We start from the raw sequence: 23,815 nt of genomic DNA, 5'->3' as shown, positions 1-23,815 counted from the left end.
GTTGATATGTCAAGTTGACAGATTTGATATGAAATGTTATGAAAAAAATAAAAACACTCTCACATGGAATAACGTATTAACGTGATCGCAGCTAAATGACTATGTTGCCAGCATGGTTTTGATAACGGTACTTTCATTGGGGACAATAAAAAAATTTTGAATGTCATAAACAATAACAAACAAAAAATTTTGAATGTCATAAACAATAACAAACAAATAAATTGTGCTGTCATTTATTGTCACCTGTTAAAAGTGCATCATCAAACTACATTAAATAATTTTACTGATTACGTTATTTGTGCAATTGAATCTTCTTGTAATTATTTTTCTATTTGAAATTAAGCTACTTAATTGATCCTTTATTGATGATTAATTTAGTACATAGTTAATGCAATAAATTTTTTTCTTTTTTAATACACAATATTATTGACTCGATAACGAATTTTAAAAAAAATAAATAAATGTCTTATTTTAATGATGGGCTTTAATTAGACAACTTGGTACGTTTAATCGTTAATTTCGCTATTATTATTATTTGTTAACTTTTGATATGGATATTGAAAAAATAGTAACAAAAAAAAAAAAAAAACCCACGTGGAATAAGGTCATCCCAACTATACATAGAAGTCTAAAAGTTGCAAATAAAAAATTTCAACTATTATATAAATAATAAAAAATTGTGTAGCTTAATTTATTGTCAGCTGTTAAAAGTTAAACCCAGAGTATCATCAAACTACATTAAATAACTTTGCTCATTACTTCATTTGTTCAATTCAATAATGTTTGTTTTTCATTTTCAACAAATCTTCAACAATCAACAATAAATTGCACGTTTATTAGAAAAATATAAAAATATTTTTTAAAGCCTGCAATGAGATATGTACTCTCAAAAGTAAAAATAATTGTTCCATACAAAAAGTTATTTGAGAAAGCATATTTATTTTTTAACTTTGTTTTACAAAAATATTGATACTATCATTTGAATTATTATGATTCCAAGTAATACTGATAATGTGGTTACTTATTAGTATAATATATTGTCCATAAGATGATTGTCATGATCAAGAATTTAACTTACTTACAAATTTGTAAGTATCAACAATAACAGGCAAATTTATATTGAAAAAATATATAAAATGGTTCTTTAGGCCACTTGAATATCATCAAAGCTGTAATTACATACGTACCATTTAGGGTGGAAATAATTGTTCCATACAAAAATTATTCAAGAAAGTATATTTATTTCTAAACTTAGTTTTACAAAAATATTAACGTGTAGATCCAACAACTAACCATTGAGATTTAATTTTTGACTTAGATGTTTGTATTATTGACGGATTAGATATTCGTATGTGTAAAATTATACCATTTGTACGATTTTTAGTTGCCTTATCAGCAGCAGTAATCAAGTTAGCTGTAATCTTTTCAATAAAGCAGACATTAAGAAATTCAAGATCTGGATTATTTTTTATAAATTGAATAATACCGGAATTAGTAAGTTTTCGGCAATAAGAACAATCCAATTCTTTTAAGCCTGTCAATTTGATAATGAAGCTGTTGGTTATTATATTATCAAGATAACTTACATTAAGTATTTGTAAATTTTTCAAGTTTGTTAAAGCAACAAGAGCTGTTTTAGTAATAGTTTTGCAATCTCGGATATCTAATTTTTTTAGGTTTTTACAATTATTAGCAATAGCAATAATTGTACTATCTTCAAGATTGTTTGCTCTACGTAAATTTAGATGTTCAAGATATTGCAATTTCGATAACTCATCAAGAACAGACGGAGAAGATAGTGGGAGATCATCAATAGCTGGTTGTATATCGCAATCAGGAATTTCCAAGCGTTTAAGTTTTTTACAATTGTTTGAAATTGCGATTATTGATTCCTCATGGAGATAATTCGGACTACCCAATATTAAACATTCAAGATTTTCCAACTCTGTTAACTTTTTTAAAGAATACGTATTATTCCCATAGTAATTAGGTATTCTCAAATGTTTTAAATTCTTGCAGTATTTAACAATTGTATTTGCTAACTCAGGCGTTAAATGACAAGAAATTCCAAGATGTTGTAAATTTTGAAAGTTTATCCATTTCTCAAGAGGAATTCCAGCTACAGTATAAGAACATTGTGGAATATCAAGATGTTTAAGATTTTTGCATGTACAAAAAATAGTCTCAAGTTCTTCTGTTGAGATGTTGTCCCCATAATACATAGTACCCATCTTTACGTCGATATACTCTAAATTAACAAGTTTATTAAATAGAGAATGGTTATTGTGTCTTTTACTCTGTAGTCCAATGCTAAGATAAACAAGTGTTGTTAAGTCTGCTATTTCTTGGAAATTTATGTTGTTCAAGAAGATACCAACTAATGTTAATTTTTGAAGATTTCCGAATCTTCGAACAGACTAAAAAAAATAGGAATTTATTTAAATAATTTGTATTCAATTGATAGTATTGTTCATATCACTGGTGATGCATAAACAACTAGTTAATATTCACTAACAACTTACCATGGAAATATTTCGTACTCGAAGATCACATATAGGTTCAGAAAATAAATGAATTTCATTAATTTCTTCTGGAAAACTATCGATTATTGCAGAGAGATTAAATTTCCATTTCGAGCAGTTGTGACCCACTGTTATTTTAATGCATTTTAATTTATCCAATTGTGTAAATGCCTGAACAAAGTGGTCAGCATTATCAATTAGAGAATCATCATTAAATTTACATTCCAAGGTTGTTAAATTTTTACAGTGATCACCAACAAATGGCATGATACTTGAATTACAAACATTTGAGAGAGACAATTCTTTTAGATAATTACCACATCTTAATAATATTTCCTCGAGGTATGGTTGTGTCAACAAACAGTTATCATAACAACGTCCAATTGATGATTTACATTTGTATTCTTTAATGTCATACCAAGCTAGTTGACATGCCTCTTTCCATTTGGTACAAACTAGAATAGAACGTATATCAAAATTAAAAATTAATAATAGAAACATTTTATTAACAATAAAAGAAACTTTTATTTGATAATAATATTCACCTTTTTCCATGTCTATTCTTTCTGGTACTGGCAGCAGCATGAAGATTTTAGCTAATGAGTCGTAGTCCAGTGAGTTGATTACGACTCTTGGATTCTTGTCACCATTACCACATATTCGTTGATCTTTCTCAACACATATTTTTTTTACACTCATTTTAAATAAACTCTGAAAACATATATCAAAGAAAATATGATGAATTTAAATGTATAATACCCAGAATAATAAAATAAACAAAAATAACCATAAAAAAAAAAATATATAAATCCCAATCAGATATATGTCAATTAACAGTTGATGATTTATCAGCAAAATTAACATCAATAAAATTATATTTAATGTCAAATAATATTGAATGTCATGCAACAATTGAAACACGTATTTTTATTTTATAAATGTACATATATAATTATTGTTAAAATTATCAATGTTGATTTACCTCAATTGTTCCTTTTTTTTTTTTTAATAAATGTATTAATTCAATGATGAATTTTAATTAGACAATTTTGTATGTTTGACCGTTAATTGTGCTATTGTTATCCTTGATAATCTTGATATGTATAATTAATATATCAAGTTTGACATGAAAAAAAAAAAAAAAAAACACTATGTATCACATATTAACGTGATCGCAGCTAGATGTCTAATTGTCTACATTACCAGCAGTTACCAGCATGGTTTTGATAACGGTATTTAATCGGTATTTTAGGATTTTAGTCTTTAGCCTGGATGACGTTTTGTTTGTGATGATGAGATAATGATGATTAATGATTGATGATGATTCTCCACCAAAACATTCAACTCAAGTTTTCTAGAGACAATTAAATATACAATGTTCATTAAACATAATTGATGGTATTTTTTATTAATCAGATTTATTAATATTAATATTTCAATCACTAATATTCCAGGATGAGGATTACCATTTTTTCTTGTTGTGATGTACCACTTGATTGTTCATCAAGAGTACTTAGTTATGATGGAACTACCAATGATTATTGCAACAAAAAATTTGAAAATTATTTATTATTATTATATATAACACTTGTAATTAATTAGATCGCTCTTTTTTTTTATAATAATGTTTTATATTTTTATGTATTACAATAAAAAACGAATTATATTTATTAAAATTATGAATTAAGCGTCTCAAAAAATATTAACATTGACATTCAAATTTTTATGATTTAAAGTAGTATAGAAAACAATTAATAATAATAATAATAATAATAATAATAATAATAATAATAATAATAATAACAATCTTCTTTTACAATGTCTTTGACTTGGCAACGTATTTTGAATGTGTTTTTAAGAATACATTATGGAAGAATATTAAACGTATAATAATGACAGAGAATGATATATGATAAATTCAAGTTAATTTAAAAGATAAATCTATAGATATATGCTTTAACTAGTAACAACCAACCATTGAGATTTATTTATTGACTTAGAAGCTTCAATTATTGACGGATCATATATTCGTAAGCGTACCCAGGTAAAAATTTGACCTCGCAATAATATCGCAGCGGTGTTGGACTGTTGGTGTGCAGTGTGAAGGAGTGTTGGAGTGAAATAATCTTTTTTTACAATATCTTTGACTATTGGTAATACGTATTTTGTATGTTTTTGAGAATACATTGTGGAAGAATATTTAGCGTATAAATTAGAGAGAAAGATATACGATTGATTTAAATTAGTTTGAAGGATACATCTATGTTCCAACAACCAACCATTGAGATTTAATTATTGATTTAGAAGCTTCAATTATTGACTTATTAGGTATTTGTAAACGTAAAATTATGCCATTTGTACGATTTTTAGTTGCCTGATCAGCACCAATAACCAAGTCAATTGTAATGTTATCCATATCGTAGGCAAAAATATATTCAAGATCTGGGTTATTTTTTATGAATTGAATAATACCAGTATCAGTAAGATTCTTGCAATGAGCACAATGCAATTCTTTTAATCCTTTCAACCTGCTAATGTAGCTGTCTGAAATATTACGAGGGCCTACTTTTAGTATTTCTAAATTTTTCAACTTTGTTAAAGCTAAGAGAGCTGTTTCAGTAATATCATCACTGGTACCAATGACATCTAAATATTTCAGGTTTTTACAATTATTAGCAATAGCAATAATTGTACTATCTTCAATATTATCTGTATAACTCAAGCTTAAATGTTCCAGATATTGTAATTTTGATAACTCTTTGAAAACAGATGGAGAAGAAAGTTCGTCATCATTATCAATACCTGTTGATACTTCGATAGAAACAAGTTCTAAATGTTTAAGTTTTTTACAATTGTTTGAAATTGCGATTATTTCTTCCTCACTGAGGCTTTCATGGCTAATAGCTAATCTTTCAAGATTTTCCAATTTTGTTAACTTTTTTACAACATATGTCTCTCTAAAATCGCATGTAGAGTTCATGTACAAGTGTTTTAAATTCTTGCAATATTTAACAATTGTATCTGCCAAGTCAGGTAATACTTCAGAACAAGATAAATTAAGATATTCTAAATTTTTAAAGTTTTCCCATTTTTCAAAAGAAATTTCAGCAAGATCATAAAAGTCATTTGGAATATTAAGATGTTTTAGATTTTTGCATTTACAAAAAATAGTGTTGAGTACTTTTGTACAGTTTTTCTTGTCTTCATTATCTCCTTCAATGTCTATTTCAATATATTCCAAATTAACGAGTTTATCGAATAGAGGAAACTCTATGTGTGTATTATATAATTGGATGTTAAGATGAACAAGTGTTGTTGCTTTTGCTATTTCTTGAAGAATCAGCTCGTCTAAACAGAGGCCTTGTGAAGTCAGTTTTTGAAGATTTTTAAATTTTTTTAAAGTCTGAAAATAATAAAAATTTATTAAAATGATTTGTATTTATTTGATTGTCACTACGGTGATAAACAACTAATTGGTATTCAATAAAAACTTACGAAAAGAACTGCTCGATTACTGCGCTGATCCCACCAACATTCACTAAGTATATGAATTTCATTAATTTCTTCTGGAAGACTATTAATTATTTCAAATAGATTTATTGTTATATTTTTTGTCGTATACTTCAGGAACATTTTAATGCATTTTAATTTATCCAAGTGTGTAAATGCTTGAACAAAGTGGTCAGCATTATCAATTAGAGAATCATCATTAAATTTACATTCCAAGGTTGTTAAATTTTTACAGTGATCACCAACAAATGGCATGATACTTGAATTACAAATATCTGAGAGAGATAATTCATTTAAATAATTACCACATCTTAATAATATTTCCTCGAGGTATGGTTGTGTCAACAAACAGTTATCATAACAACGTCCAATTGATGATTCACATTTGTATTTTTTAATGTCATACCAAGCTAGTTGACATGCCTCTTTCCATTTGGTACAAACTAGAATAGTACGTATATCAAAATTAAAAATTAATAATAGAAACATTTTATTAACAATAAAAGAAACTTTATTTTGATAATAATATTCACCTTTTTCCATGTCTATTCTTTCTGGTACTGGCAGCAGCATGAAGATTTTAGCTAATGAGTCGTAGTCCAGTGAGTTGATTACGACTTTTGGATTCTTGTCACCATTATCACATATTCGTTGATCTTTCTCAACACATATTTTTTTTACACTCATTTTAAATAAACTCTGAAAACATATATTAAAGAAAATATGATGAATTTAAATGTATAATACCCAGAATAATAAAATAAACAAAAATAACCATAAAAAAAAAAATATATAAATAAGATATATCTCAATTAACAGTTGATGATTTATCAGCAAAATTAACATCAATAAAATTATATTTAAAGCCAAATAATATTGAATGTCATGCAACGTGTCAAAATACAATTGAAACAGGTGGTTATTTTATAGATGTTATTGTTAAAATAATAAATTCTTATTTACCTCAATTGCAGATTCTTTGTTGATGATTAATAATTTAGTAGTTGATGCAATAAATTTTTTTCTTTTTCAATACACAATGTCATTGACTTGGTAACGTATTTTCTTTTTTAATAAATGTATTAATGTACCTAATGATGATTTTTAATCAGAAAAGTTTTTACGTTTGACCTTTAATTTTGCTATCGTTATCCTTAATTGTCTTTGATAATATCAAGTTGACAGTTTTGATATGAAATGATATGAAAAAAATAAAAAAACACTCTCACATGAAATAACGTTTTAACGTGATCACAGCTAAATGTCTAGGTTACCAGCATGGTTTTGGTAACGGTATTTTCCAGTATTTTCATTGAGGGCAATAAAAAAATTTTGAATGTCACAAACAATAACAAATAAATAAATTGTGCTGTCATTTATTGTCACTATCAGCTATCAAGAGTGTATTATCAAATTACATCAAATAACTTTACTGATTACATTGTTTGTTCAATTGAATCTTCTTGTATTTATTTTTTCATATTTTAAATTGGAGGAATACATTATGTTTCAGAGGGAGAGAGAGAATGAGGAGAATATAGATTGAGAGAATTGATATAAACAAGGCCCAATTATAGCAAGAAAATACAGCCTCACAAAACTGATCGTTATTACTAACAGCATGCTTAATTTTTCAAGTGTATGTGAGCTTAGTTTAGAAGAAAAAAAAATACAAAAATTATAGAAAATAATAATACAATTGCAAGGCAATGATTTTTAAAATTTTATTATTTTAAATAGTTAAATATATTGATACATTTGCTATCAAAATCATTCGATAATATATGTTTTTTTTTATGTTTTTAAGTTTGATGACTGACGTGCTTTGATCCTGGGAATTTAAATAAATTTGATTCAATCTTCTTGTATTTATTTTTTCATTATTTAAATTAAAATATTTAATGATTAATTAAATAACTAAAAATATTTATTATTTTTGAAATATTTGTTTTTTATTTTGACAAATCTTTAGAAATTTTTTTAGCTGCATGTATATTTGTTTAGATGTATAATTAATCGATTCATTTTTTTGAATGATTATTTATTAAAAGAATAGAAAATTTATAAAAAGAAAGGTAAAAATAATTGTCCGATTTGAAAAAGTATATTTAAATATTTTTAAACTTTGCTTTACAAAATTAATATTAACATTATTGACATTAGAATTTTTATAATACCAAGTAATATCGAAAACAAGTTATAATAAAAATGTTCTTATACAATGTCTTCACAATGTCATTTTGTATGTGTTTTTAAAAATAAATTAGAAAGAGAAGTATATGATAACTATAATCTATTCAATAACCAACCATTGAGATGTAATTATTGACTTAGAAGCTTGTACTATTGATGGATCAAATATTCGTATGTGTAAAATAATACCATTTGTACGATTTTTAGTTGCCTGATCAGCAGCAATAACCATATCAATTGTAATATTCTTTATACCCCTGACGATAATCAATTCAAGATCTGGATTATTTTTTATAAATTGAATAATACCAACACTAGTAGAATTCAGGCAACTATGACAATTTAATTCTTTTAATCCTTTCAATTTGATAAGGAAGCTGTCTGTAATTGTATTAAGACACGTTACGTGTAGTTTTTGTAAATTTTCCAAGTTTGTGATAGCAACGAGAGCTGTTTCAGTAAGACCTAAGCAAACTGAGACGTCTAAACTGTTTAGGTTCTTACAATTATTAGCAATAGCAGTAATTGTACTATCGTTAAGATTTTGTGCCCATTCCAAGTTTAGATGTTCAAGGCATTGTAATTTTGAAAACTCATCAAGAACAGATGGAGAGGAAAATGAGTTACCATTAATAGATGGTACTATAACGCAACCAGGAAATTCTAAACGTTTAAGTTTTTTACAATTGTTTAAAATTGCTATTATTGATTCCTCATGGAGCTTGCCTGGACCAAGCATTAAACATTCAAGATTTTTCAACTCTGTCAACTTTTTTAAAGCAGTACTATTAACGTGCTGAGGAAAATGTATTCTCAAATTTGACAAATTCTTGCAGTATTCAACAATTGTATTTGCTAAGTCTGGCATTATTTCACAACAAATACTAAGATATTCCAAGTTTTTAAAGTTTATCCAGTTTTTGCGAGGAATTTCAGCTACATTATAAGAACCAAGTGGAATATCAAGATGTTTTAGATTTTTGCATGTACAAAAAATAGTATTGAGTATTTCTGTAGAGATGTTGTACGCAATACCCATATTTAAGACAATATACTCCAAATTAACGAGTTTAGTAAATGGAAAAAAGTTTTCGTGTATATCTCTACTTAGTTCAATGTTAAGATGAACAAGTGTTGTAATGTCTGCTATTTCTTTAAGAATAATGTTGTCTAGACAGAAGCCAGCTAATGTTAATTTTTGAAGACTTCTGAATCTTTGAATAGTCTGAAAATAATAGAAGTTTATTTAAATAATTTATATTCAATTGATTGTATTGTTTGTCAATTGTCACTGGTGATACATAAACAACTAGTTGATATTCAATAACAACTTACCATGGGAATATTTGATTTTCGAATCGGACGACGTTCGAAGAATAAATGAATTTCATTAATTTCTTCTGGAAGACTATTAACTATTGCAGAGAGATTAATTATCGCATTTGATTTGTTGTAATCCACTGTTATTTTAAGGCATTTCAATTTATCCAACTGTGTAAATGCTTGAAGAAAGTCATCAGTATAATCAGTCAATGACTTGATGTTAAATTTACATTCAAGACTTGTTAAATTTTTACAGTGATTACCAACAAATGGCATGATACTTGAATCACAAACATCTGAGAGAGACAATTCATTTAAATAATTACCACATCTTGATAATATTTCTTCAAGATATGATTGTGTCAACAAACGGTTATCATAACAACGCCCAATTGATGATTCACATTTGTATTTTTTAATGTCATACCAGGCTAGTTGACATGCCTCTTTCCATTTGGTACAAACTGGAATAATAAAACGTATATCAAATTTAAAAATTAATAATACAAGCGCATTGATATTTTATTTAAAAAAAAAAGAAACTTTATTTTGATAATAATATTTACCTTTTTCCATGTCTATCCTTTCTGGTATTGGCAACAACATGATGATTTTTGCTAATGCGTCGTAATCCAGTGAATTTATGACAATTTTTGGATCCTTGTCACCATCATCGTAGATTTGTTGGGCTTCCTCAACACATATTTTTTTTGCACTCATTGTAAGTAAACTCTAAAAATATATATTTAAAAAATGATGATGAATTTAATTGTATTACAACTAGAATAATAAAATAAATCAACAAAAATAACCATAAAAAAAATATAAATCCCAAGATAAAGGTCAATTAACAGTTGATGATTTAAAGCCAAATAATATCGAATGTCGTGAAACATGTTAAAATATAATGGATACACGAAATTATTGAATAACTGTTTTATTATAAATTTTCATTTACCTTAATTGATACTTTGTTGATGATTAATTTAGTTGTTGATGCAATAGGTATATTTTTCTCTTATTCGATACACAATGTCATTGACTTAGTAACGTATTTTTTTTTGTTTTTAATAAATGTACTAATGATGATTTTTAGTCAGTCAATTTTGTACGTCTGACCGTTAATTTTGCTATTGTTATCCTTGATATAATACCAAGGAAGTGTCAACTTTATTTATCACAAGTATAGATAAGAATTGATATGAAACAATATGAAAAAAAAAAAAAAAACACTCACATGGAATAACGTATTAACGTGATCCTTAAAGATGTCTACGTTACCAGCATGGTTTTGATTGAAAAAAAAAATTAAAATAAAAAATCGTGAATGTTATGAATAATAACAAACAAATAAATTGTGCTGTCCTTTATATATTCTCACCTATCAAAAGAGTATCATCAACTCACACATAACTTTACTAATTAGTAATTAGTAATTACTTTCCTTTTGTTCAATTCAATCTTTTTGTATTTATTTTTCTACTTTAACTTGAGATACACAATGATTAATTAAAAAAATGAAAATATTGATTATATTTGAAATATATTTGTTTAGATGTATAATTAATAAATTTTTTTTTGTAAATGGTTATTTATCAAAATAATATATTGTCAATGAAATGTGATTTTCATGCTCAAGAATATTTGCGTTACTTACAAATTTGTAAGTATCAACAATAGGCAAAATTAATAAAAGAAATATAAAATGATTTGTTGAACCACTTGAGTATCTTTCATCCTGTAATGACATATATACGATTAAAAGTAAAAATAATTGTTCATACAAAAAATTATTTGAGAAAGTATATTTATTTTTAAACTTTGTTTTACAAAAATATTAACATTGTGATTCAAATTGTTATGATTCCAAGTAATATTTAAGTAATTAGAAAAAGGTATATGATAAATTTACCTAAATTTATCAACAACTAACCACTGAGATTTAATTATTGAATTAGAACTTCTTAGTAAGTTAGAAGTTTCTTTTGTTAACGGATTATATAAATTTATGTGTAAAATAATACCATTTGTACGATTTTCAGTTGCCTGATCAGCAGCAATAATCATGCCAATTGTTATATTGTCAATAGAATGAACATCAAGAAGTTCAAGATCTGGATTCTTCCAGCACAATGCAATTCTTTTAATCCTTTTAATTTGATAAGAAAACTGTCGGTTATTATATCAAGAAAACTTACATCTAGTTTTTGTAAATTTTCCAAGTTTGTTAAAGCAACGAGAGCAGAGAGCTGTCTCAGTAAGACCCGTGCAACTTTGGATATCTAATTTTTTTAGGCTTTTAAAATTATTAGCAATAGCAGTAATTGTACTATCTTTGAGATTTTTTGTATAATGTAAATTTAGATGTTCAAGGCATTGTAATTTTGAAAACTCATCAAGAACAAATTGAGAAGAAAGTGGTTTACCATCAATAGATGATACTATAGAGACACGAGGTATTTCTAAACGTTTAAGTTTTTTACAATTGTTTGAAATTGCAGTTATTGATTTTTCACTGTAACTATTGGTAATAAGCAATACTAAACTTTAAAGATTTTCCAACTCTGTTAGCTTCTTTAAAGCAGTTCCAAACATTATTAAGTAACCAAAATTTATTATCTTGAAATGTTTCGAATTCTTGCAATTTTTAACAATTGCATTTGCTACGTCAGACAGTATGTAACAACAAATACCAAGATATTCCAAGTTTTGAAAGTTTATCCATTTCTTGAGAGGAATTGTAGCTACATCATAAAGACCTAATGGAATATAAAGTTGTTTTAGATTTTTGCATGTACAAAAAATAGTATTGAGTACTTCTGTAGAGAAGTTATTTGTTTCTATACTGCATATATATCCAGTCATGTTCATCATTAGAATGATGGATTCCAAATTTACGAGTTTATTAAATAGAGGAAACCCGTGATGTATATCATATGGTCGAAGGTCGAGATGAACAAGTGTAGTTTTTTCTGATATTTCTTGAAGAATTATGTTGTCTAAATAGAAGCCATCGTTTCAATCGGTTTTGATAAAGGTAATCGGTATTTTAGTCTCAAGTCTGGACGACGTTTTGTTTGTGATGATGAGATAATGATGATTGATGATGATTCTTCAACTCCACCAAAACATTCAACTCGAGTCTTCTAAAGACAATTAAATAAACATAATTGATAGTATTCTTTATTAATCAGATTTATTAATATTAATATTTTAATTACTAATATTCCAGGATAGGGATTACCATTTTTTCTCGTTGTGATGTACCACTTGATTGTTCATCAAAAGTACTTAGTTATGATGGAACTATCAACATGATTATTGCAACAAAAAATTTGAAAATTATTTATTATGACTATCCATAACACTTGTAATTAATTAGATCGCTCTTTTTTTTCATAATATGTTTTATATTTTTATGTATTACAAAAAAAAACGAATTATATTCATTAAAATTATGAGTTAAGTGTTTTAAAAAAATATGCATAGCAATGCAAATTAACCACCACTTTATCATCGATAAAGTTGATAACAAGGTATGTACATAAAGACAATTGTTTTGTATTTTATAAAATCTAAATTGATATTGAAAAAACAAAGAGTGGGAATGCCATATATGAGTGGCTAGAGTCTGCCCCAGCTGTTCATACATTTTAAAAAGTTTGTTATTTTTATAAATGAAAAAAAAAAAAAAAACAATGACAATTACTAGAAAAAAAAAAAAAAATCAGCTGTCATTTAATTAATTAATTTAAGTGTATTGACGTTGCCGCAAGTAATAAAAATTATAAATGTAATAATTACAATTAACTAATTTTTTTTTTTTTTTAAATAAATAAATAAAGCTGTTTAAATTATTTATTTGTATTTTTATGTAATTATATTAATAAAAAAATCTATTGAAAATTAAATTAACTAATGTTACTTGATAATAGAGCTTTAAAACCTGTTGATAAAATCATTTCATTGTTTGTTATTTTTCAACCGAATCCACTTACTATACATAGGAAAACTATGTATAGGAAAAAAAATAAAAAAGATTCCAACAGTTATATAAACCTGTAATGACATATAGGTATATGTACAATTAAGGGTAAAAATAATTGTTCCATAAAAAAATTATTCAAGAAAGTATATTTATTATTGAACTTTGTTTTACAAAAAACTTACATTAACATAGTAACGTATTTTGTATGTTTTTAAATAATAAATTAGAAAAAAGTATAATTAAACTTAATTAGATTGATTCAATACCAGTAAGATTTAGCTGGTATGTTATGACAAATAGAAGTTCTCAGAAGTTCTTTATATAGAGCTCTGTTGAACAATCCCTAGTTGTTTTTAAGTGTAAAAAAATACCATTTGTACGATTTTTATTTGCGCTATTAGCAGCAATAACAATATTCATTGTAATATCTATACAAATAGAGCAGACATCAAGAAATTCAAGATGTGGATTATTTTCTATAAATTGAATAATACCATCATCAGTAAGTTTTTGGCAACCTTCGCAACGCAATGCTTTCAATCCTTTTAATTTAATAACGAAACTGTCTGTTATTACATCAAGAAAACTTACATCTAGTTTTTGTAAATTTTCCAAGTTTGTTAAAGCAACAAGAGCTGTTTCAGTAAGACCCGTGCAACTTTGGATATCTAATTTTTTTAGGTTCTTACAATTATTAGCGATAGCAATAATTGTACTATCGCTAAGATTTTTTCTATGACTCAAGTTTAGATATTCAAGATATTGCAATTTTGATAATTCAACATAAACAGTTAGAGAAGACAGTGGATTACCATCATAATATGATGATATGGGACAATAAGGAATTTCTAAATGCTTAAGTTTTTTACAATTGTTTGAAATTACAGTTATTGATTCCTCATGAAGTTCAGCCTCACTATTCAATATTAAACATTCAAGATTTTCCAACTCTGTTAACTTTTTTAAAGCAGTATTATTTACAATGCTACGAGGAAAATGTATTTTCAAATATTTTAAATTCTTGCAATATTCAACAATTGTATTTGCCAAGTCAGGCATCATGTTACGAGAAATACTAAGATATTCCAAGTTTCGAAAATTTATCCATTTCGCAAGAGGAATTCTAGCTAGATCATAAGGACCAGGTGGAATATCAAGATGTTTTAGATTTTTGCATGAACAAAAAATAGTCTTAAGTACTTCTGTAGAAAGGTTGGACGCATACTCAGTACCCATCGTTAAGTCGATATACTCTAAATTAACGAGTTTATTAAATAGAAAAGACCCAACGGGTGTATCATATGATAGTCCAATGTCAAGATGAACAAGTGTTGTTATTTCAGCTATTTCTTGAAGAATCATGTTGCTCAAACAGAAGCCAACTGATGCTAATTTTTTAAGATTTTTAAATTTTTTAAAAGTCTGAAAATAATAGAAATTTATTTAAATAATTCGTATTAAATTGATAGTATTGTTCGTCACTGGTGATACATATAAACAACTAGTTAATATTCAATAAGGATTTACCATGGGAATAGCTTGTTGCCTCAGAGCATTATAAAATAAATGAATTTCTTCAATTTCTTCTGGAAGACTATTAATTATTGCAGACAGATTAATTGTCTTATTTGAGTAGTAATCCACTGTTATTTTGATGCATTTTAATTTATCCAACTGTGTAAATGCTTGAACAAAATCATCAGCAAAACACTTCAACCAATTGATGTTTAATTTACATTCAAGACTTGTTAAATTTTTACAGTGATCACCAATAAACGGTATAATACTTTTAGTGAAAGCTTTTGAAAGTGACAATTCCTTTAGATAATTACCACATCTTAATAATATTTTCTCAAGGTATGATTGTGTCAACAAACAGTTATCATAACAACGTCCAATTGATGATTCACATTTGTATTTTTTAATGTCATACCAAGCTAGTTGACATGCCTCTTTCCATTTGGTACAAACTACAATAAAACGTATATTAAATTTTAAAATTAATAATATAAACATTGATATTTTAACAAAAAAAAAAGCTTTATTTATACCTTTTTCTATTTCTATTCTTTCTGGTATTGGCAAGAACATGATGATTTTTGCTAATGAGTCGTAATCGAGTGAATTGATGACAACTCTTTCTTGATTCTTGTCACCATCATCAGAGATTTGTTCTTCCTCAACACATATTTTTTTTGGCCTTTTTTTATTACTGTCACTGTCATCAAAGGTTTGTTGGTTCATTTTAATTAAATTCTGAAAATATATATTTAAAAAACTAATGATAGATTTAAATGTATATTACAACCAGAATAATAAAATAAACAAAAATAACCATAAAAAAATATATATATTCCAAAATATAGCGGATCATAATTAAAAGTTGATGATTTACCAGCAAAATCAACATCAATGAATAAATTATATTTAAAGTCAAATAATATTGAATATCATGCAACGTGTTAAAATACAATTGATAAACGTGATTGTTTTATAAATGTAATTGTTAAAATTATAAATTTTCATTTACCTTAATTGATCCTTTGTTGATGATTAATTTAGTTGTTGTTGATGCAATAAATTTTTTTAGTACATAATGTCATTGACTTGGTTATGTATTTATTTCTTAAATACGTTTGACCATCAATTTTGGATCGCAGCTAGATGTCTACGTTACCAGCATAGTTTTGAAACATTCACCTCGAGTCTTCTAGAGACAATTAAATAAACATAATTGATAGTATTTTTTATTAATCAGATTTATTAATATATTAATATTTTACTCACTAGCATTCCAGGATGAGGATTATCATTTTTTCTTGTTGTGATGTACCAGTTGATTGTTCAAAAATAAAAAATTTAAAAATTATTTATTATTACTATACATAACACTTGCAATTAATTAGATGGCTCTTTTTTTTTATAATATATTTTATATTTTTATGTATTACAATGAAAAACGAATTATATTCATTACAATTATGAATTAATCGTCTCAAAAAATATGAATAGCAATGCAAATTATCAGCCAATTTTATCATCGATAAAGTTATAATAATACTAAGGTCTACTTACATAATGTTGAAGGATAATTATTTTTATTCTATAAAAACCGAATCGATATTGAAAATATAAAGACTGGGAATGCCATATGAGTGGCCAGAGCCTGCCCCAACCGTTTTATACTTGTTGTAAGAGAAATTAATTAGTTCCATACAAAAAAATATTTAAGAAAGTATATTTATTATTGAACTTTGTTTTGTTGAAACTAAAACTAAAACTGTTGTGTGACAAAAATATTAACATTTTTTTTTTTATTATATTAAAAAATATTAACATTGACATTTAAATTTTTATGATTTAAAGTAATATAAAAAACAAGTAATAATAATAATAATAGTAATAATCTTCATTTGTAATAAAGAATTTGTATTTCACTGAACATAATTTACATTGAAGAATAAAAATTGTACTCATACAAAAAAAGAAAATTTCTCGTTTCTAATTTTTATTATTAAACTGACTTGTACACGTTTAAATGCTTCGATAACATATGTCTACACAAAAAATATTTAATACAAAAAATTATTTAAGAAAGTATTTTTATTATTAAACTTTGTTTTACAAAAATATTAATAGAAAAAGCATTAATTGTAATCTTTTTGTATATATATCTGGGTTCTGGAAGGCACTTGCCTAGAACATTGTTTGATAAATAAATAAATAAATAAATAAATAAATAAATAAATAAAGTGTTTTCAAAAAATATGCGTTGCAATGCAAATTAACCACCACTTGATTATTGATAAAGTTGATAACAAGGTCTACATAAGGACAATAGTTTTAGACATTGCCGCAAGTAATAAAAATTATAAATATAATAATTAAAATTAATTAAATTTTTTTTTATGTCAAATAAATAAATATACCTGTTGAAATTATTTATTTGTATTTTTATGTAATTATATCCATAAAAATATATCATAAATTCATAGCTATTTGCGATATTTGTTTGATCAATTTTTATACATTTAACATTTTAAAAAATTCGTTATTTTTATAAATGAAGAAAAAAAATTACTAGAAAAAAAAATCAGCTGTCATTAAATTAATTACTTTTTTTTTTTTTTTTAAATAAATAAATATAGCTGTTTAAATTATTTATTTGTATATTTTCATGTAACTATATTAATAAAAATATATATTATAACTTAAATTAACTAATGTTACTTGATAATTGAGCTTTAAAACCTCAAATAAAATAATAATAATAATAATCTTCTTTTACAATGTCTTTGACTATTGGTAATACGTATATTTGGTATGTTTTTATGAATACATTATTATAGAAGAATATTTAGAGTATAAATTAGAGAGAAAGATATACGATTAATTTAAATTAATTTTTTAGGATAAAACCAGCTCTGATCAGAAACAACCAACCATTGAGATTTAATTGTTGACTTAGAAGCTTCAATTATTGATTTATTAGATATTTGTAAACGTAAAATTATGCCATTTGTACGATTTTTAGTTGCCTGATCAGCACCAATAACCAAGGCAATTGTAATATTATTTATATCGTTGGCATAGATATTTTCAAGATCTGGGTTATTTTTTATAAATTGAATAATACCAGTATCAGTAAGATTCTTACAACCAGCACAATTAAATACTTTCAACCTGATAATGAAGCTGTCGGAAATATTACTAACTCTTAGAATTTCTAAATTTTTCAACTTTGTTAAAGCAACAAGAGCTGTTTCAGTAATATTATTACTGGCATTACAGATATGTAAACCTTTTAGGTTTTTACAATTATTAGCAATAGCAATAATTGTATTATCTTCAATATTATTTGTTTCATCCAAGTTTAGATGTTCAAGATATTGTAATTTTGATAACTCATTTAAAACAGATGGAGAAGAAAGTTTGTCACTATCAATAGATGGTACTAAATAGCAATCATAAAGTTCTAAACGTTTAAGTTTTTTACAATTGTTTGAAATTGCGATTATTTCTTCCTCATTGAGGCATTCATAACAAATCTCTAAACTTTCAAGGTTTTCCAATTTTGTTAACTTTTTTACAACATATGCCTCTCTAATATCACGTATAGAGATTATGCACAAGTCTTTTAAATTCTTGCAATATTTAACAATTGTATCTACTAAGTCAGGTAATATTTCATAACAAGATAAACGAAGATATTCTAGATTTTTGAAGTTTTTCCATTTTGCCAAAGGAATTTTAGCAAGATCACAAAAGTCACTTGGAATATCGAGATGTTTTAGATTTTTGCATTTACAAAAAATAGTGTTGAGTACTTTTGTAGAGACTTTCTTGTCTTCATTATATCCTTCAATCTCTATATCAATATATTCCAAATTAACGAGTTTATCGAATAGAAGAAACATTATGTGTGTATTATATAATTGGATGTTAAGATGAACAAGTGTTGTTGCTTCTGCTATTTCTTGAAGAATTAGCTCGTCTAAACAGAGGCCATTTACAGTCAGTTTTTGAAGATTTTTAAATTTTTTTAAACTCTGAAAATAATAGAAATTTATTAAAATGATTTGTATTTATTTGATTGTCACTGCGGTGATAAACAACTAATTGGTATTCAATAACAACTTACGAAAAGAACTGCTCGTTCACGGTGCAAAAAATATTTATGAAGTATATGAATTTCATTAATTTCTTCTGGAAGACTATTAATTATTTCAAATAGATTCATTGTTTTATTTTTTGTCGTATACTCCAGGAACATTTTAATGCATTTTAATTTATCCAATTGTGTAAATGCTTGAACAAAGTGGTCAGCATTATCAATTAAGACATTATCATTAAATTTACATTCCAAGGTTGTTAAATTTTTACAATGATCACCGACAAATGGCATGATACTTGAATCGAAAATATCTGAGAGATACAATTCTTTTAGATATTTACCACATCTTAATAATATTTTATCAAGGTATGATTGTGTTAGCAAACGGTTATCATAACAACGCCCAATTGATGATTCACATTTGTATTCTTTAATGTCATACCAAGCTAGTTGGGATGCCTCTTTCCATTTGACACAAACTACAATAAAACGTATCAAATTTAAAAATTAATAATATATACATTGATATTTTATTAACAAAAAAGAAACTTTGTTTTGATAATAATATTTACCTTCTTCTATGTCTATCCTTTCTGGTATTGGCAACAACATGATGATTTTTGCTAACGAGTCATGATCCAGTGAGTTGATGACAACTTTTTTTTTATTCTTGTCACCATCATCAAAAATTTGTTGGTCTTTCACAACACATCTTCTTTTTGGCCTTTTTTTATTGTTGCCACCATGATCATCAGAGATTTGTTGGTTTTTCACAACACATCTTCTTTTTGGCCTCATTTCAAGTAAATTCTAAAAAATATATTACCAGAATAATAAAATAAACAAAAACTGCATGTTCCAAGATGTACATCAAATAAAGATTGATGATTTACCAGTAATGTCAAATAATAAATTGAATGTCATGCAACAATTGAAACACATGTTTATTTTATAAATGTACTCAATTGTTAAAATGATAAATTTTGATTTACCTCAATTGATCCTTTGATTTTCTTGATTTCTGAATAAATGTATCAATTTAATGATCAATTTTAATTAGACAATTTTGTACGTTTGACCGTTATATCAAGATTCAAGTCTGATATAGATTGATATTTGACACACATATATGGATATTGGATAATATGATAATATGGTTATCCCAATTCACAGGCTATACCTATCAAGGTCTGTAGATTAATAGACGGCTGGGATCAGGTCGTCGCACAAGCACCAAACATGGCCGACTTTTAGGCGCGCATTATTTGAACCATATTTAGAGCTTACATGTGGTCTATAGGTATATATATAACAGAAGCAGTATATAACCAGAGGTTATATTTTTTTTAAAATTAATTTTCATTAATTTTTTTTTAATTAATAATTAATTAGTCAAATATTCTGAAAAATCAACAAAGTTAGCAGACAGTTGAATATAAATAATTGTAAAAAAGCGAAACAAAAGTTACTTAAAAAATATAATTGTTTTTTTTTAATATAAAAATAAAATAATCAAACACAATTTTTTATCTCTCTACATAATATGTTTTCTTCAGTAGACTTTTGCCTGGCGCATACTATGAATAAATAAATTAAAAAAATTAAGTTTATCCAAACTGTAAAAAAATTTTTAACTCATGTGCTGTCTGAAAGAGCTTTTTGAAGCAAAAGAGTCATCAGATTTTTTCTTTTTTTTTTCTTTTTCTCTTAATTTTAATTGATTTACATGAGTCATTACTCGTAAATGAATATATCGATTCACGAGTAAATCAATAGAATTACAAGATTTACATTTTTGAAAAGGATAAGGAGCATATTGATGAACGATGTACTTTAAATGATGTTCTAGAAGAGGATGCAAATCTCAAACAAGTATGCAAATGATATTGCAGCTGTAACTCTACTGAAAAAATATATTCAACAATTTTTGCTTTTGCTTGATGCAATGAACCTTGATTTAAGAGTTTTGTGTACAACATAAAATTAATTCCATCATCATTACTTATCAGATTATCAATGCAATTTCTACACAAATGTTCTCTTCGAAAAATATCAAGCTGACTTGACTAACTGTGGGCTCCAGTACCGTTTATTGTCGTTGGATAACTCAATTAAAAGATTTTTCAAAAATGAACTGTTATCAAATACATTAAAAAGCCTGTTTAATTTATTTTCAATTTTTTCTCGTTGTTATTCTGACTTTATTCTTTTTTCTTGTTCAACTCGCAATTCACCTTCCAATCTAATATTTATTTTTTTTAAGCTTTCTACTTCCTTGCTTAAGCTCGAAATTTCATGTTGATGAAGACGATGTTGATCTTGAAGCATTAAATTCAATTTAATAACTTCTTGCTTATATTTGTTGATTAATTCTGCATGTAATTCATCAGCAGGAATTGATGAAACACTATTTAAAGTATCAGGATAAACATTATGAGTAAAAATTGATACTGAATGTTCCTTATCCAAGTTTATAAGTGGCAATTCAATCTGCTGCTCATCACTTGGTACAGATTTGGTATTATCAGACTTTGGTAACTCGGATAAACTCGTTGGGTTGTCAGTGGTACATTCATCTATGATTACATCACTCACATTAGGCAAGGAACTGGATAAAGATTCATCTAAGTCCATTGTTGACAACTGGTTGAGTGATTCACATGAAGTCCAACTAGCATCATGTACTAAAAAAAAATAATTATTAAAGTTTTTTAATCAAGACAACTTTAATGTTGGTAAAAATTAATGTTTATTCTTACTGGTGTTACTTTTATCTTGGTGGTCTTTACTCAAATAATCTGTCAAAACATCACCAAATAAAGTTGGCACTGCATTTGGTTTTAATTTTTTTAAGCCATCCTGACGGTGTTGTTCATATTGAGATGCATCAAAATGGAGCTTTATAAATATTTTTGTAAATATTAATATTTTAACTTGTAAACTGATAATTTTAATCAGAAAAAAAAAATTATGTGACGAAATAAACTTACCTCACATAACCTTAAGCTTGGTTTTATTTGGCTCACACCAGCAGCAGTAGCCCATTTTTGACGACGATCTGGATCTCTAGGAAAAGCCTTGAGTATTGTGGTTCCTTTTGATTGTTTTTTACCACAACCAATTGCACAACATTGATTTACCATATTTATTTTGTAAATTAATAATTAAATTTTCAATTGGAAATTTTTTTGACATGCCACTGTTTGTTTACATTATGTGGTGAACATTAGTAGTGGGGAATGGAATCAAACATGGCTGACCGCGCATGCGCACTGAGTCATGCGACGACCTGATCCCAGCCGTCTATTAATCTATACAGACCTTGATTTCTACTTTTTATATCACCTTTGAGATTGGCCACTTTTTTATTTATACAAGAGAGCTGATTAGCTATGATAATTTTTTTTTTTTATTGGATGATAAAAGTGACGACAGCGCTCATAGTGTTTACTTCCGTCAACCTGATTACAGGCTCCAGATGATCCATCCATAGATAGCCATAAAGTCGAAAGCCTTCGCAGTGATAACAGTGATAACAAGTATTTGAATTGATTTCTGCTAAGCGCATTACTAATAATCAAGGTAAGAATTATTTCACTTTTAATTTTTACAGTAGTTTTAATTAAGTTTAATAAAAGTAGTTTTCTTTTTAAAAATTTTACATGATTTTTCAAATCGAAATAGTGAATATTGGATCATGTGGTGAATTGTCAGAAAAAATAATAAATATTGTTCGCGGCTTTTTGATCGTTGCTAATAAAATAATAGTATTAATAATTAATTCATTAAATTAATCTACATATTTTTCACATAACAAGTTAATTATTTTTAAAAACGTTTTAATACGTATTATTTTTTAAAAAGTTTTGAACACTCTTCGCAAAAAATTAGTACATTTTATTATTCAGTATATTTACTTGTTACTGTTTTTTAAAGACGTTTTAACATTTAGTTTTAACATTATCATTATTTTTTAAACCTTTTGATATATACAACCTTAAACACTAATTGGCTATTCGGTAGGGTGGACTGGGAAAGTCATAAAAATTAAACTTATCGTTATTGTTTCAATATATTAATTTTTTTTATTTTTAGAATTTATCATCATGAGTCAAGAAAAGATCTGTCACGTTCAAGAACAACATCATCATCATGTTGACGAAAAAATAGATCTCATTAACACTATAGATCATGATTCATTGGCACAAATATTCATGCTGCTGTCAGTACCCGAAAGAATGACCATGGAAAAAGGTAATAAAAATTAAAATAAAATTTTACTCATTTGAATTATAATTTTAATATTTTTATTTTATTTAATTTGATATTTTTTTTTACAGTTTGTACCAAATGGGAAGAGACATGTAAACTAGCTTGGTACGACATTAAAGAATACACATTCGGCGAATCAATTGGTCGTTTTTTTGATGATAGTTTGTTGGCACCATCATATGTTAAGAAATTATTATCAAATTTTGGTATTTATTTGAGAGATTTGTTTCTTTTGGAAAATTGCGATTCAAGTATCATGCCAATCATTGGTGAGCGCTGCAAAAATTTAACAAGTCTTTATTTAATTGTCAACGAAAAATTAAAAATAAATATCAATCACTACATTCATGCCTTCAAAAACTTGGATAAACTAACAAGAATTCAAATACGCGT

The 23,815-nt window shown here is 26.2% G+C and overlaps 4 protein-coding genes across 4 annotated transcripts in view; all 4 read right to left on the bottom strand.

Moving 5' to 3' along the window:
• Positions 1-20,163, bottom strand: part of LOC122847747 — a 32,222-nt gene extending 12,059 nt beyond the window's left edge. The window contains exon 1 of the mRNA XM_044145598.1: positions 20,143-20,163. The gene's annotated coding sequence lies outside the window, so the exon portion shown is untranslated. The remainder of the gene's footprint in view (positions 1-20,142) is intronic.
• Positions 1,108-3,146, bottom strand: LOC122847748 (putative adenylate cyclase regulatory protein). Its single transcript, XM_044145600.1, has 3 exons — positions 3,068-3,146; positions 2,523-2,977; positions 1,108-2,417 (listed from the first exon to the last, which is right to left on the bottom strand). The coding sequence occupies exons 1-3, from the start codon at positions 3,105-3,107 to the stop codon at positions 1,269-1,271; spliced, it is 1,644 nt and encodes a 547-aa protein (XP_044001535.1). The 5' UTR covers positions 3,108-3,146; the 3' UTR covers positions 1,108-1,268.
• On the bottom strand, positions 4,783-19,762 carry LOC122848022. The gene is made up of 8 exons (XM_044145839.1): positions 19,723-19,762; positions 17,980-18,337; positions 13,908-14,521; positions 9,561-9,640; positions 9,261-9,450; positions 8,415-9,161; positions 5,079-5,744; positions 4,783-4,964 (listed from the first exon to the last, which is right to left on the bottom strand). Exons 1-8 carry the CDS (start codon positions 19,760-19,762, stop codon positions 4,783-4,785), a joined length of 2,877 nt encoding a protein of 958 aa, XP_044001774.1.
• A 639-nt stretch (positions 20,164-20,802) lies between the features above and the next one.
• Positions 20,803-22,368, bottom strand: LOC122847746. Its single transcript, XM_044145596.1, has 3 exons — positions 22,141-22,368; positions 21,910-22,048; positions 20,803-21,834 (listed from the first exon to the last, which is right to left on the bottom strand). The coding sequence occupies exons 1-3, from the start codon at positions 22,291-22,293 to the stop codon at positions 21,341-21,343; spliced, it is 786 nt and encodes a 261-aa protein (XP_044001531.1). The 5' UTR covers positions 22,294-22,368; the 3' UTR covers positions 20,803-21,340.
• Between the last annotated feature and the right edge of the window lie 1,447 nt (positions 22,369-23,815).

Source organism: Aphidius gifuensis, linkage group LG1 (genome assembly GCF_014905175.1).
Source record: "Aphidius gifuensis isolate YNYX2018 linkage group LG1, ASM1490517v1, whole genome shotgun sequence".
Taxonomy (NCBI): domain Eukaryota; kingdom Metazoa; phylum Arthropoda; class Insecta; order Hymenoptera; family Braconidae; genus Aphidius; species Aphidius gifuensis.
This window is presented reverse-complemented; position numbering and strand designations above follow the sequence as displayed.

Bases quoted from the DNA above. Each gene is read 5' to 3' on its own strand.
- LOC122847746 (XM_044145596.1), bottom strand. From the start codon at position 22,293: ATGGTAAATCAATGTTGTGCAATTGGTTGTGGTAAAAAACAATCAAAA. The intron at 22,049-22,140 runs GTAAGTTTATTT...ATATTTATAAAG, and splicing joins CAAGCTTAAGGTTATGTGAG to CTCCATTTTGATGCATCTCA. The intron at 21,835-21,909 runs GTAAGAATAAAC...ATTTTTTTTTAG, and splicing joins CCAAGATAAAAGTAACACCA to TACATGATGCTAGTTGGACT.
- LOC122848022 (XM_044145839.1), bottom strand. From the start codon at position 19,762: ATGTTGTTGCCAATACCAGAAAGGATAGACATAGAAGAAG. The intron at 5,745-8,414 runs GTATTATTTTAC...ATATTGAAATAG, and splicing joins AACTAAAAATCGTACAAATG to ACATTGAAGGAGATAATGAA. The intron at 4,965-5,078 runs GTAATATTTCAG...AAAATAACCCAG, and splicing joins AATACTAAAAGTAGGCCCTC to ATCTTGAATATATTTTTGCC.
- LOC122847748 (XM_044145600.1), bottom strand. From the start codon at position 3,107: ATGCTGCTGCCAGTACCAGAAAGAATAGACATGGAAAAAG. The intron at 2,978-3,067 runs GTGAATATTATT...GTTCTATTCTAG, and splicing joins AAGAATAGACATGGAAAAAG to TTTGTACCAAATGGAAAGAG. The intron at 2,418-2,522 runs GTAAGTTGTTAG...TATTTTTTTTAG, and splicing joins GAGTACGAAATATTTCCATG to TCTGTTCGAAGATTCGGAAA.